Source organism: Centropristis striata, chromosome 8, assembly GCF_030273125.1.
Source record: "Centropristis striata isolate RG_2023a ecotype Rhode Island chromosome 8, C.striata_1.0, whole genome shotgun sequence".
Taxonomy (NCBI): domain Eukaryota; kingdom Metazoa; phylum Chordata; class Actinopteri; order Perciformes; family Serranidae; genus Centropristis; species Centropristis striata.
In genome coordinates, this window is record NC_081524.1 from 34522312 (window position 1) to 34537282 (window position 14971).

A 14971-nucleotide genomic window follows, 5' to 3' on the forward strand; every position below is an offset into this window, starting at 1 on the left:
AGGGTGGCTGGGCCTTACTCCAGAACTGCCACCTGGGTCTGGACTTCATGGATGAGCTAATGGACACGGTGACAGAGACAGACTTTGTCCACGACAGCTTCCGCCTTTGGATGACAACAGAGGTCCACAGACATTTCCCAATCACCCTACTGCAGATGTCAATCAAGTTCACCAACGAGCCACCACAGGGCCTCAAGGCGGGGCTTAAGAGGACCTATGGAGGTGAGGCCAGTTTGGTTCTGTTCAGTTTGGCTTAAAGTCAAACACAATTAATCGAATGTCCAGAGTTCTTCATCTATCATTTATTTTACTGAGCGAGTGGAGAATGTGAAAGCTGTATTAAAATGTTGCACACACCCCATCATGAATCAATACAATGGTCCAGTCTGAAAATGTTGCTGGGAATAAATATGGTGGAAATAAAGTAAAATGTCAACAAATTGATCCTCAGTTTATTATTACAGGATCAGACGTGTGTGTCTATGTGAACCAGATAGAAGACGTAACACAGTGCTGAGCATTTAGAACATGTCTTATTGTTCTTGATGTGTGAACATCTCATTTGTGGACACACACACACACACACACACACACACAAACACACACACAAACAGCTTCAATAATGAATATATCCAGGGAAGAGTCAGCAGAAAAGATCATAAACAACTGCTGTTTTATTCAGTGTATTTTACACTGATATACAAAACGCCTGTGAGGTTTGTGAATTTTTTAACAACTTAAAACATGTGGTGTGTGTTTAAATTCAAAGAGGGAGAAAGAGATATTTAGTATGTATAAACCAGCTGTCTTTGCCTGGAAGGAAAAAGCATATGTGGGGCTCCTGGAGGGCGATTGTGAGACTGGATTTATGTTTGTCTTCAACTCTTAAACTCCTAACTGCATTTAAAAATGACATTTCTTGCAGTATATTCAATATGATACTCAATTTTCAGGTCGTACAGATTTTGCCTGTTTTCGTTCAAAGCAGTGATTGTTTTGTTAGTTTCTTATGTTAAGACTGAACCATTTGGATTGCACATGGGACTGCATAATCGGTGGATATCACAGAATTATTCATCAGTCATTTTGGAAATCCTATAGTTGGTTTCAATGATAATTGCCACTGATATTTTCTGTTAATTATTTTGTAGAGTAAACGTGGGAATTTCAGCTGGAGCTTAAAATCACTTCACCACACTGTTATCCTCCTGAGCTCGGCAAGATTTCCCAATTTCATTAGAGCTCAGAAAAGCCCCTTTGAGACATTGTCAGAAATTTCCCAAAAGATAATTGCAAACTTGCATTATGTTAAGTTAAAAGTATGCATGCAGTAATGTGTGTCACATCTGTAATTGCTACATCTTAAAAGGATAACAACCAGCTTTAAAAAAAAAAAAAAGATCACTCAGCAAATATTTAAATGACATTTGTTCCCTAAAAAGCTATTTTTATATTGCTTTTATATTTTGTCTGTGTAAGGGAAAACTGCACTGATATTTGTATTCATGATTTCTAAGTTCGTTGTAACATTTTTTGTAGATGGAAGGCTTTGCTTTGCAGAGCTGATAGAATCACGATGATTTTCTGTAACTTCTATTCTCCTGTTGAAGCTGCTCATGTGATCATCCATGTTTCCCTCACCAGGTATAAACCAGGACCTTTTGGATGTCAGTAACATGGTGCAATGGAAGCCGATGCTCTATGGGGTGGCATTTCTCCACAGCACAGTACAGGAGAGGAGAAAGTATGGGCCACTGGGATGGAACATCCCGTACGAGTTCAACCAGGCCGACTTCAACGCCACAGTCCAGTTTGTTCAGAACCACCTCGATGACATGGACATTAAAAAGGTAGGAGGTGACGCTTCTCAAGTGCTGAGCAAAGTACAGTGTACACTTCTAGGTGAACAAACATATCTTTAATCAGAATCAACTTTATTGACCAAATGTGCTCATGCATACAAAGCATTTTACTCAATTTTACAGTAGCCTCTAGCACTTATATCTATCATTCAAAGCAGTAAAATAAGGGCAACAAAAAAATGATTAATAAATACAAAACTGGAGGTTGGTGTGTATGAAAAACAAGGTATGCTACTATAGACAGTGTTGCCATGACTGAATAAAGTAGAACCAATACACAGCAGTTGAATATGTATTTTGTGCATTTAAATTGTTTAAGTAAGTAAGTAAGTAAGTAAGTAAGTAAGTAAACTTTATTTATATAGCACCTTTCACAGACAGAAGTCACAAAGTGCTTCACATAAAAATCATATACATAACATAAAAAATGTACATACAAGTTTTAAAAGACCAAAACAATAGCAATTTAAACAACCATAGTAGACCCAAAACAATTAATCAAAAGCCTGAACAAATAAAAATGAAGAAGTATTGCAGTAAGATTCAGTACAAATTGTGTTGACTTTCACGGTGTAGTTTAAAATGCTCTCAGGATCACACAGGTTATCTCCAGTTTCTCATTGAGCAGAAAAAAAACATCTGTAGTATTAAAATTTGACCAAAAGAAACATCATGTACTAAAAAAGAAAACAAACTAATACACTGTAATGTAGTCTATCAGATCAATAAAACATACACCTTGTGCAGAATGTAACAAGAATGCATCATGTATTTTAGAAGCTTGTAATTTAATTGTTTAAAAACAAAAAAAAATGGAAGATGTCCCTCAGGGAGAGTATGAGAGAATGCAGTCTACATTCTCCAAAGTATTTCCAGTCAAATTGTATCTGTCATCATCTTGTATATCACTGTTTTATGTCTCCTCAGGGTGTGTCATGGACCACAGTGCGATACATGATCGGAGAGATTCAATACGGCGGCCGTGTGACTGACGATTATGACAAGCGCCTCCTCAACACCTTTGCCAAAGTTTGGTTCAGTGAGGACATGTTTGGACCTTCCTTTAACTTCTACAAAGGCTACAGCATCCCAAAATGCTCCAATGTTGACCAGTATCTGACATACATTCAGGTGAGTCACATTCGGGTGGATGATGACTGACCAGCCATCCATATCTTAAACTTCTGCACCTGTCAAGTGATATTGCTGATTTAGTTTGATCACAAACAGTGAAAGAGAGTAACACTAAAGATATGAGGATTCTGCAGGACGCTCACACACTGTGCTCTCGTCACATCCAAACACAGACTGCTATTTGTTATTTTGAGATAAAATGCAAGTGTGCTCATTTTTATTACAGATTATGTATGATTTATCAGTGTGCTTGTGTGCTTAACTGGTGGATGTGTGTGTGTGTGTGTGTGTGTGTGTGTGTGTGTGTGTGTGTGTGTGTATGAGGGGCATTTTATGCCAGCACACTATACTAAAACGCGTGTACAGCGCCTATGCGATGACATCAAACGTCTAACGTGCGCGTGTAAATTCCATTCACTTTCAATGGACAGACAGGCGACACGCAGGCGTCACGCAGACGCTGTACACGCGTTGTTGCGCATACGCCTACGTGACGGCTGCGTGACGGGTGAACTACGCCTCAAATACGTGACATGAAGACCCGCGTGACTGTTAAGTACAATTCTACATAGGCGTACAGACACGCGTATTGCGAGTACACCAGATAACATGGGTGACGGGTGAAAAGTGCCACCAGCGAACGTAGTGGACGCCTGTGTGTGTGTGTAACGCGTGTAAGCCTATAACAGTTCAGCTGTTACACAGAGTCTCATCTTCATATGGTATTGTTTATAAGAAAGCACAACTTATAGATGAAGAGAAAGACTATCTCGTACGTACCAGATAAACTTAACGTTTTTCCGGCCAAAACCGGAGGCTTAATTAGCCTGTTTTAGGAGTGAAAGTCAGCAAAATGCAGCTTAAACAAAATGTTTTACCTCATTAGTTAACTACGAATGTCTGTAAAACATAATGGGACTGTGCATAAGTGCCGAATTGGGTTAAACAGTGTAGATATAAGGTCCGATGGAATCATATTGTGAACGGACTGCTGTCCACATGGCTACTGAATATTCATTAGATAGGTCCGCATGGCTACTTAATATTCAGGGGTGACAGCGATTACGGCTTCTGCAGGCAGGTAAACCTACCTAATTACAGCTGGTGCGTAATGAACTGTGTGTCCGCGCGCGAAGCTGGGAACTGGCTGTGAGCGTTGCACTTTACTATTAGCCTACTATTTTTAAGTAGCTGAAATTATTTTAATTATCCCTTTCACCCTTGCTATCATTAAATATCAATTCGATATCAATCAAACCTAGAGAGAGAGAGAGAGAGAGAGAGAGAGAGAGAGAGAGAGAGAGAGAGAGAGAGAGAGAGAGAGAGATTTCGTTAACAAGAAAATAAAAACTGGCCTGAAAATAATAGAAATATCCTGACAGCTCTGTGGGGGCTTGGAGTTCATCTATAAATTGTGCTTTCTTATAAACAATACCATATGAAGCTGAGACTCTGTGTAACAGCTGAAATGTTACACAGAGTAACACACTGTTAACGTACACGCGTTACACACACACACAGGCGTCCACTACGTTCGCTCGTGGCACTTTTCACCCGTCACCCATGTCATCTGGTGTACTCGCAATACGCGTGTCTGTAAGCACGCCTATTAATCAGACTTTATGCTGGCACAGGCGACGTGTTTTAGGCGTTTAAGTATAGTGTGCTGGCATAAAATACCCCTCATAGTGTGTGTGTGTGTGTGTGTATGTGTGAGTGTGAGTGTGTGTGCCTGTGTGTGTATGTCCAGGGGCAGTTCCTGAGCTAGTTTCATTAAAGCTAGTTTCATTATGATGGATGCTCAGGGCTGCCAGGCTCTGCAAGCTTATTCCTCTGCACCGCCTCTCAAATAGAGAATGACAAACACAGCCTTGGAGAACACACACGCATTAAAGCATGCACGCATAACATTCAAAAACACATACCATGCACACACAGATACACACACGTGTTCACAATTTTTTCCCTGTGTGTGTTTGTGTGCATCCACACTTCTGCACATTTAAATTAAATGCAGACGGACAGGAACAAAGCTAAAATTCCCCTAAGAGGAAATAAATGACCACAGCGAGGGACAAAGGCTATTCTGTCCAGAACATAGTGACTCTCTGTTCATCACCTCCCATTTTTCTCTGTGTATTAGCCTGGCTCTCTCCTGATGTTTGACTGTGTTTGATTGCACAGCGTGAAGGATGTTGGATGAATAGACTAAGCCGATGACGACATACATCACAAGGGTCTTTATTTCCCCAGCGCAAACTCTTAGCTGTTCTCAGTCAACAAATAAAGAGAACAGAATAAATCTGATGATATATAAACAAGACAGTCTGATTCTGCCAATAGACATAACATGGTGTTTGAGAAACCTGCTAACATGCACAGATGAAACTCTATTTTCTGTGTGCTAATTGCAGTTTCACAACATTACACCATTCTTGATGTGTTGAAGGCAAAGAAAGGTTTTTCCAAAATATAATAAAGCTTGCACCATAGTGGATCTATCTTTGGTTTTGAGTGCCTTTGCTTACATGACGTTGTTGATCATAATAAAGCTTTGTGCAGTCATTACAAAGTAAGTTTGTTTAATTTTCCATTTTTATAAGAAACCTCATTAGTCACACTGCAGAATCAGACTGCCAGTCTCCGTGTCTTTGAGAAAAATGCTTAGTGCAAGGTGTCTTTGTCTTTGAGTCAACTAAAGCAGAACAGTTTCTACTTGCTACCTTTGATTTGACATCAGCTCACTTCTTCAGTCACTTTTAAAATTCAAATATCCTTATTAGAATAACTTTGGTCCTGATAATCCAAAACCCCAGATTTACCCCAATTAAAATGTCATAAATGACAGCTATATAACCCTTAGTAGGTCAGCAGTTGTTCAGTTTAAATAAACTGGTGAATCAGAATGTACTCAGGTATTTCTGTGGATTTCTTAACGCAACCTGACCTCTTAGAAATAATTAACCATTATGTCAGTGAGGGCATACTTCCGCATTATCAAATTATATACCTACTATGAGGCCAGCTGGAAAATTGGTACTGACTGCTTCAGAGTCACTAAGTGCATTTTCTCAGTAGTGAAACGGTTTAATATAATTTTCTGCCTGTTATGCATTTAATAGATGGTTATGGTAAAAAGATAACAACATGTAGAGAGAGATACAACAAAGGTCTCCAGTAATTTGTGCAGCACAACAAAGTGTTGTTGTCTTATCTACCCATCACCATAGAGACAAAAGCAGAATTCCCAGCAGTTGAACTTTTGGCTTGGTTGCAAACCCACTGAGCACAATTGGCAATGTTTATGGGTGGGCAGCAGGGAAGTGTCATTGCAGACTGCACTGCATTACATACAAGTTGGTCAGATGCGTGCACCATTGGACTGGGAGGGATATCATGAATCTCCCACGTGTTACACCCTCACAGTGAAGCTCTTCACTCGAGGGTGAAAAGAAGCAGCTGGTCACACTGTTTGTATCAAAGGAGACACTTGGCTGTCTATTCTTTAGCCTGGCCAACAGTGGCTTAGCAGTGACCAAAAGAGCAGCGCAGTACAAGGGAAATATGTATTTGAAACAGAGGTAAAAAGAAGTAAAAGTAAAAAAAAAAAAGGCAGCACAACAAATCTATTTCAAATTGTTGGAGACTGCTTCTCCCATAAGCTGTGCCAGCATGTTTCTGCCAGCTCAGTGTGAGGTGATAAGCTGCTCCATGGGGCACTAGGGCCCTCACACAAGCACTTGTTGTGAGAGGAGAGAGAATGCATCTCGGCTATTTCTTTCAGAAAATATGTTCACAAATACTCTAAGAGCCAAAGTGACCTCCGGCTCAATAACAGATTCTCTTTTACAGTGTCTACCAGCCTACGACACTCCAGAGGTGTTCGGTCTCCACCCCAACGCTGATATAACTTACCAGAGTAAGCTGGCCAAGGACGTACTGGACACGATTCTCAGTATTCAGCCTAAAGACAGCTCATCAGGCGGAGGGGAAACCAGAGAGGCTGTGGTATCCAGGCTGGCTGATGACATGCTGGAGAAACTGCCTCCTGACTACGTACCTTTTGAAGTAAGTGTGTGTGTGTGTGTGTGTGTGTGTGTGTGTGTGCACTATGTACAGCCTAAGGTGAGATTTTGAGGTGAGCGGAGCAACATGTGCAGTGTTCCCCCACTCACCATGTGCGCTGTGTGTTAGTCAGAGAGGTGGGATGTGTGTCTGTGAGGTGATGGAAGGGTGTGTGTGTTTGAGACAGTGATAGACAGAAGAGAAGACTAGAAATAGCTAAGTTTTGCTAGCATGGATTTATTTAGGGTTTTCTCTCCTTTTTTGTCACTTAAGAGAAAGTGAGGTGAGAATGTGACGTTTCTCAGGCGAGGCGCCACTTGCGTCATGGAAAACAACCTGTCTCTACCTCTTTTAATTCCATTTATGGTGGCTGTCTTCCTGTCTATGCAGTATATGAAACTATAAACTTGATAAGCCCCCCCAAACATGATATTAAATGAGGGACAGTTGAAGAGAATTGAAATGCCCAAAAGATAAGAAAAAAATTAGCATCAGCATCCATCTCTCTTGTGAACACATCCTGTGTTCAGGTTGTATGCATTATCCAGATAGGAAAGAGAAAAGCTAAATTCAACACTTGCAAATAGAGCAAACAAATCTTTATTTTAAGACAGTTGCATCTAGAGTGGAGGTAAACAAAACTGTAGTGATTTCAGGTACATTTCCAGCCCATGAACATGTCTTTCTGTATCAACATAGCAAGCCTATGTGTGCTCATGCATCTTCACTCCATGCACTGCAAATCCTTCAGGGGATTCATTAAAGTTTCATCTTCTCATTTGATTAACCAGGTGAAAGAGCGTCTCCAGAAAATGGGTCCTTTCCAGCCCATGAACATCTTCCTGCGTCAGGAGATCGATCGGATGAAGAGGGTCATAGTTCTGGTCCGAAACACACTGACAGACCTCAAGCTGGCTATCGATGGAACCATCATCATGAGCGAGAATCTGCGGGATGCCCTGGATTGCATGTACGATGCACGCATTCCTGCCCGCTGGAAGAAGGTTTGTTGAGTTAATTGGTTTGAATTAATTTAAATTATATTGTAAACTTCAAATTCTTTGGATTCAAACACAACAAAAGAAGATAATACTTGTCATTTTTGGTGTAGCCTCTGCCAGTAGCACCTGCACTGACCATTACATCACTTAGTTGGCAATTTCACTTGTTTTCAGCTTCATAAAGGGCAAAATAAGAGCCTCTTATAGGAACAGTCATCTTTTTATTCTGGGGAAAGCTATTCATGCCCTTTGCTTTCAATAAAGAATGCTAACAAGCCACTTAAGGGAGCCACAAAGCACAAATTAATATCTCAAAGGTTTTTATTGCTGTGCAGGTATAATTTCTCTAATGTTGCTCTTGTCTTTGAGTAAATCAAAGGTTCCTTTGTTTGTTTCTCATAGCATTGGCTATGTCTTGCTTGCTAAAAGGGAGCTCATCATCATCATCAGTCAGCCTCTAATTCTCTTTAGCCCACACTGATGCTCCTTACCTTTTATTCATGTACTTTATTTTGAAATTGTATCCACTACACACAAATCCATTTCAGAGATAAATGAAAACGACTCCTGTTGTAACAAACTTAGTAGACAAAATTGCTGGAATATTAATACTGAGAGAGGGGAAGCAAGGGAAAACAACTAAGAAGTATGACTTGGCATGACTTTTCTCGTATCTTATATGGGAATCAGTCTGTTGGCATTCACATCATGCTCTCACAAACATTACATTATTAGAATAATTTAGACTTTGATGGCTTCCTGGCTGGGAGTTTTTCTACCTGCGGTGCTATCATGCTTTTGGCCCAATTGCCTCCGCTCTACTGTGTTTTGTTGCATTCTAATCTTGTTTATTTTATCGTGCTGAATTCTTTCTTTTTCTCTCGCCACACGGTGATGTCTCCCCGTTGTCTTCTCCTCTGATCCATCTGGATGACAGTTATTCTGTGTCTCATTGTAATGTTTTGTTCATGTTGTTGTTTGTCTTTGTTTTTCAGGCATCGTGGGCCTCCAGCACCCTGGGGTTCTGGTTCACAGAGTTGCTTGAGCGGAACCGGCAGTTCCAAGCTTGGATCTTTGAAGGGCGGCCCAACTGCTTCTGGATGACAGGCTTCTTCAACCCGCAGGGCTTCCTGACAGCCATGAGACAGGTACACACGGCATCAGGCTACCTACCTACCTGCTTACTTACCCACCATCAGGGAGCAGAGCAGATGGCACACTGAGGGAGACACAGGCACACAGCCAGATTCCAATACCTGAGCAAGCATGCAACCACACTCATGCATGTACACACACACACACACACACACACACACACACACACACACACACACACACACACAGGCAAGCAAGTGGTTCTCTAATGAATTCAAATTTAATAATGTGAGGGATGTAATGTGAATATTTAACCCCACCAGATCTCAGCCATGCCCCTGTTGTTCATCTGTCTTTATCATTATTTTATAGTATGTAATACAATCCAGAAATAGAAATATATATCTGGATTTGTGATATTGAACTACATTAAATAAAATTGACTACTATTCTATTCAACATGAAAAAACAAGGAATAATAGGATAAGTATTTTATTAATTTAATTTATATGTTGTAACATGTTTCTACTGTATTTTCTCTTAATGTAAGGCTCAGCTAGCACATTTCAATCCTCCCACATGTTTCCACGTGTTACGACCCCATAAAAGATGGCACATTTACCCTGGAACGCTTTTCAGTTTGATGTAAATCTGCCACTTTCTCCATCAGGCATATCTACCTTTTCACTAGTCTCTCTGTTTGTCAGCTCGTGAACAGATTTCCATGCTGATTGGTTGCCCTGAGTTATTGACTTTAGTGATGATCCAGATCTGAAGTCTGGTAATCATAAACTGTAACCATGAAACTGAGCTGAAATTACCTGAGGGCCTGAGGAGTGCTTTCAGGGCAACAAATTCCAAGTCATTTGACATTTGACTTGGAATTTTAGTCATAAAGGGAATTGGATATCAGTTAGCATCAGTGTCAGGTTCACACATCTGACTGCCTTCAAGTTTTATTCATGCCACTTAGTGAAAAAATAAATATTGTGGATGCAGATGTCTGTATTTTATCGAGTAGGGATTTGTTGCACTACCGATAGTTCCCAAATATATCTATCATTTCCTCTCACTGAGCGTCTCTTCTCAGGAGGGACACTGTAGCTTTTGTTGGACCAGTGGCCTCACAAACAGCACAGCTCTGATTCTATGTCTTGCCTTGTTATTTGTTGTCACTCCCTATCTGTTCAATTTTGGCCGATGTTTTTGTCTATTTTTCTGTCATTTCAAATGAGGATAAATTGACGGAGGGGATACAATATTGACATTTAATTTATTTCTTTTGCACTCTGCCCTCACTCTTTGCTCTTTTTTGAGTCCATTGAGATTTATTTACTTTCGGTTGGCACAGCATCTCGCAAAATGCCATCGATGGCATGCACTTCTCTGCTGTACACAATGCCTTTTTATTGTACCTCTATTACAGCCTTGTTCTCAAAATTGATTTTTACTTGTGGGGAATCAGTTGCCAAATGTCAGCTCTGTCATTCACATGTACGGCCGTGTTATGCTGCCCCACATCACTGCCTCATGTGGATTTTATCCCTGAACCTGCAGGAGATCACTCGCGCCAACAAGGGCTGGGCCCTGGACCGCATGGTGCTGTGCAACGAGGTGACCAGGTGGATGAAGGATGACATCACCCAGCCCCCCGCAGAGGGAGTATACGTCTACGGCCTCTACCTGGAAGGAGCCGGCTGGGACCGCCGCAGCTGCAAACTCATTGACTCCAAACCCAAAGTCCTTTTTGAGATGATGCCTGTGATCAGGATGTACGCTGAGAATAACGGTGAGATATATTATCTGAGAATATCAGATGCACGGAAGCTTTGAATTTTTTTCTTTTCATTTGCAAAGTTTTAGTTAAAAAAATGTAGTTTTATGATGTCTGGACTGAAAACTATAATCTGACAAAAGCTTAATCCTGTCTTTTCTTTATAGGATAAGTCCTTCTAGTCTTTGTCAGTCTCAGTCTATCCCTCTTCTCTTCTCCTCAACATTTGCATCCCACGCAGTCATTCAGAATGGATGGATGTAACATTTAAATGTCAAGCAGACTAAGTGCTATTTATTTTGTCTGGGAATAGATTAGCAGCATTATGTTTTTTTTTCCTGGATAAAACCAGACTATATTCAGGCAGCAGCAGAGACGGGCCCCGGTGGATGCCTGCAAGCAAGGCTGCCTGGGAAATGAATTAATGATCCAATGATACGCGTAATGCGGTTTGTTTACACCATGTCCCCTCCCAGCTTTTCCCACAAGAAGGCTGCCTGCTGGGTTGAAAGTGTGTGTGCCAGTGGAAAGATGACTGGTGAGGGACGATTCTGTAGACAAGTGGCTGCAAGTGCGTGCACAGAAAACCCCTTTACCAATTCCAATGCCAAGAAGAGACAGAATGCAATAATTTGCTAATCCTTTGTCACATACGTTCATTAAAATTTTAGTTTTTGTGAATATAAATTTGATGCTCTGTTTTTTGTACGGAAGCCCTGAACCGCAAGTGAAGAACATTTTTTTTTAGATGTTATCTTGTTATTTCGAGATCATATCTCGTTATTTTAAGGAGAAAAAGATCAAGGTAAAAAAAAAAAATTTTTTTTTTTTTACATAGGTGTGTTATCTCGAAATAACGAGATATTATCTCGAAATAACGAGATATTATCTCGTAATTACGAGATATTATCTCGAAATAATGAGATAATATCTGAAGAAAAAAAAAATTTTGGAAGATATTTTTTTTTTATTCTTATTTTTTTTTTTTTACATATGTGTATTATCTGGAAATAATGAGATATTATCTCGAAATAACAAGATGACATCTCAAAAAAATTAATTCTTCACTTGCGGTTCAGGGCTTCCGTAGTTTTTACACCATGTCCCAACTTTTTTTTTTTTTTAAATCTGGATTGTTATTCTGACTCATCTAAAAGAGATGAGATACTATGTACAGTATCATATCTGAAGACTGACTGGACAAGAGCTGTTGGTATGCTTGTGAAAAGGATTGTTGTTTTTCTGGTAGCATGTTATCAATAGGGCGGTGCTGTGGGAGCGGGGAACCACATGTTCTCCTAATCTTTCGTTATTTGCCTGATTTGAACAGACTTTATAAAAACAGATGTCTTGTTGAACACAGCTGGGTGTCCCAATGGCAGCTCCTTGCTAATTTAAATTTTTTCATTGACTTGAAAACTTACAGGTATAAAGATGTTTCATCACAACTTTAATTAAGAGATAATTTTGCCAGCTGTTGCTCTGTTTTCCATCACTGACATCAAAAATGTAAAAGTTGCAGTTTTCAATTTTCTTCCAAAGCAGTGCAAAGGTGACACTTGTTTTTGTGTGTTGCAGGTGTGAAGGATTCCCGCCTCTACTCCTGTCCAATCTACAAGAAACCAGTTAGGACTGACATGAATTACATCGCAGCTGTCGATCTGAAGACTTCCCCTCCTCCAGAATACTGGATCCTTCGGGGTGTGGCGCTCCTCTGTGATGTCAAATGATTGCTTCATGTTAAGTAACACATCTCTTTAGAGGTTAGACATTATTAACTTCCCATCAATCACACTTCAATGTCCTATAGTCAGCGGGATAAACTGCTGTTACCATGGCTACCACTACTACCCCCCCAAGATTCCACAGTGTATTTAGTTGAGTTATCTTATAATTTAATCACCATCTTGAGTTTGCCACCCAGATTGTATCCATTTGTACTTTTAATAAGAGATTTAATTGAAGCATTAAAATGGTAACAGCAGTGTAAAGCAGACACCAAGTTATCTGATTTACTGAATGACTCAACTTCAACACTGATGAGTCTAGACATATTTTATTTGTCCATCTGCTCACCAGAGCCAATGTCAAGTATGTACGCAGTGTAGAAGAAGAGGTAGAGGACTAATTTTAGTTTGGGACCAGGTGTCAGATTGATGTATTGGCCTCAAAAAGACCAGTTTTGGTTGAACAACAGTGTGCAGGCATATTTTAATCAAGTGCACATCACAGCACACTCATGTCATACAGTCTTAATATGTTGGAAGCTTGTCTTTTTTAAAAGAACCTGGCAGGCAATAAACACACTCAGTAGAACTGAAATACATAGAAATTTTAATGAAGTTTTTACAAAAAACAATGGCATCATCAAAACATCAAAACACTTTTTTGGTAGTATTTTCTTTTGTTACAAAACCACCGTACCATATGCACTCTAAAGCTACCCTGTACACAGATCAGGCTCAGGGTTCCCAAATTAAAATCACCACACTAGAATCATCCTCATCTCTTTGTCGTCCAGTAGCCTGGCTTGTTAATCTGTATGGCTCTGATCTGATCCCTGCAACAAAAGCTTGATCCCTTTCCAGCAGATACCTGACCTGTGCCATAAAGATTTACATGTATTGTGTAAACAGTCAATTAAGACAGGATGATTAAAGTGCAAAGACAGTTTGGGGAACCTTGGCCCTGCATGAATATCACAATATATTCATAGATTATTTTTTAATGCTTTTCCATTTGTGGACCGCCTGTAAAATACATCCAAGACTTCGTGCTTCTAACAAGGTTGATGGACTTATGTACACATATGTGTCTCCTTGTTGGCTGGCTGGCTTTTAAAAAAGGATCAGCATCTCCTTTGCAACAGTCGCCATGCACTTTTTCCTTGTAACATTTGCCCTGTCATTTTAATATCAGATCTTTCATCTGTGGCCTTTTGTACCGTTTTGTAAAAAAGAAAAAAAAAGTTGGGGGCACACAAACTTCCTTATATTCATGACACCAACATGTGTTTTCTGTATTATTCGCTCTTGATGTGAAAGTTGTAGCCACGTTCTTTGTTTCGCTACTTCTTACTGTACATCATAAGACATCCAAAATATACTGTCCTGTAAAGGGAACAGAATATGGAATGTTTTTGATGTAACTGCCCAAGAAAGAGGCTTTTGTGGCAAAGCAACTGCCACAAGCCTCCCAGATCTGAGTTAGAATACTAATTTAAACCATTTCAGATTGTTCTGACCGATCTTGTATGATATTAGATCTGACCTGTGCCACTGTGGATCCAACATATATCAGGGGTTATTGCCTACTTGCTGTACATGCTACACTTAGATACATACAGTAAGTGACTAAATGTATACTACAGCTGTGGCATAGGTAACTTGCAATGCAACATTAAAGTCTGATTTCTATCCTTTTGGCGCAGCTCTGTATCCTTTGTGTTCAACAGCATTAAGAAGATCAAATCCCCATCTGTAATCTGAACAGTTCTTTTTGCCTTTGTAAATTCAGCTTATTCTGAATCAGTCTTACGGCATTACATTCCCTTGGGACAGTGAACGGGTCATCTCTGTGTGCACAAAGTAGGTCTTGAGCTCTCCTTTGCCCTTGACGTTGATGATGCCTCTACAAGAGCACATGTAGCCCAGAGTCAGAAGGATGCGGCTTGTCTCCTCTGTTACCTACAGGCACAACAAGATGGGGAACTTCCATTTAGCTTATCTCACACAACTGAATTTAATTCCTGCAGGCAAAAATCTCACCCTTTAGTCACAAGTAGTGAGTATTTCAGCAAAAACATCCTATCGTGATGTATCAGTATATGTGCTTCCTGGTAATTCAATGAAAACAGTCTATATAAAATGACCATGTGGTAAACCTATTTTTGTAAACTCCTGTGTGAATTAAATACTTGACAATTGAAATGTGCTGAGTATTTCTTTCTATTGCCAAAGAACATAAGTACAAAATGATCAGCCATCCATCAGATTTCCCTAATAAATTAGTATGTACCTGTTACCAGTTAAGATAATGTA

General features: G+C 40.0%; 2 protein-coding genes across 4 annotated transcripts in view; one reads left to right on the forward strand and one right to left on the reverse strand.

Annotated features, from left to right (window-relative positions):
• dnah5 (dynein, axonemal, heavy chain 5) overlaps positions 1-14042 on the forward strand; it is a 97952-nt gene extending 83910 nt beyond the window's left edge. The window contains exons 80-87 of the mRNA XM_059338345.1: positions 3-222; positions 1645-1850; positions 2790-2993; positions 6849-7064; positions 7853-8065; positions 9058-9210; positions 10715-10946; positions 12510-14042. Of these exons, the coding sequence (XP_059194328.1) occupies positions 3-222; positions 1645-1850; positions 2790-2993; positions 6849-7064; positions 7853-8065; positions 9058-9210; positions 10715-10946; positions 12510-12661 (1596 nt within the window). The 3' untranslated portion in view covers positions 12662-14042. The remainder of the gene's footprint in view (positions 1-2; positions 223-1644; positions 1851-2789; positions 2994-6848; positions 7065-7852; positions 8066-9057; positions 9211-10714; positions 10947-12509) is intronic.
• Positions 14043-14060: 18 nt separating this feature from the next.
• adcy2a (adenylate cyclase 2a) overlaps positions 14061-14971 on the reverse strand; it is a 68344-nt gene continuing 67433 nt past the window's right edge. For all 3 annotated transcript variants that reach the window (XM_059338343.1, XM_059338342.1, XM_059338344.1), the window contains one exon: positions 14061-14617. In XM_059338343.1, coding sequence (XP_059194326.1) covers positions 14465-14617 — 153 coding nt within the window. In that variant the 3' untranslated portion in view covers positions 14061-14464. The remainder of the gene's footprint in view (positions 14618-14971) is intronic.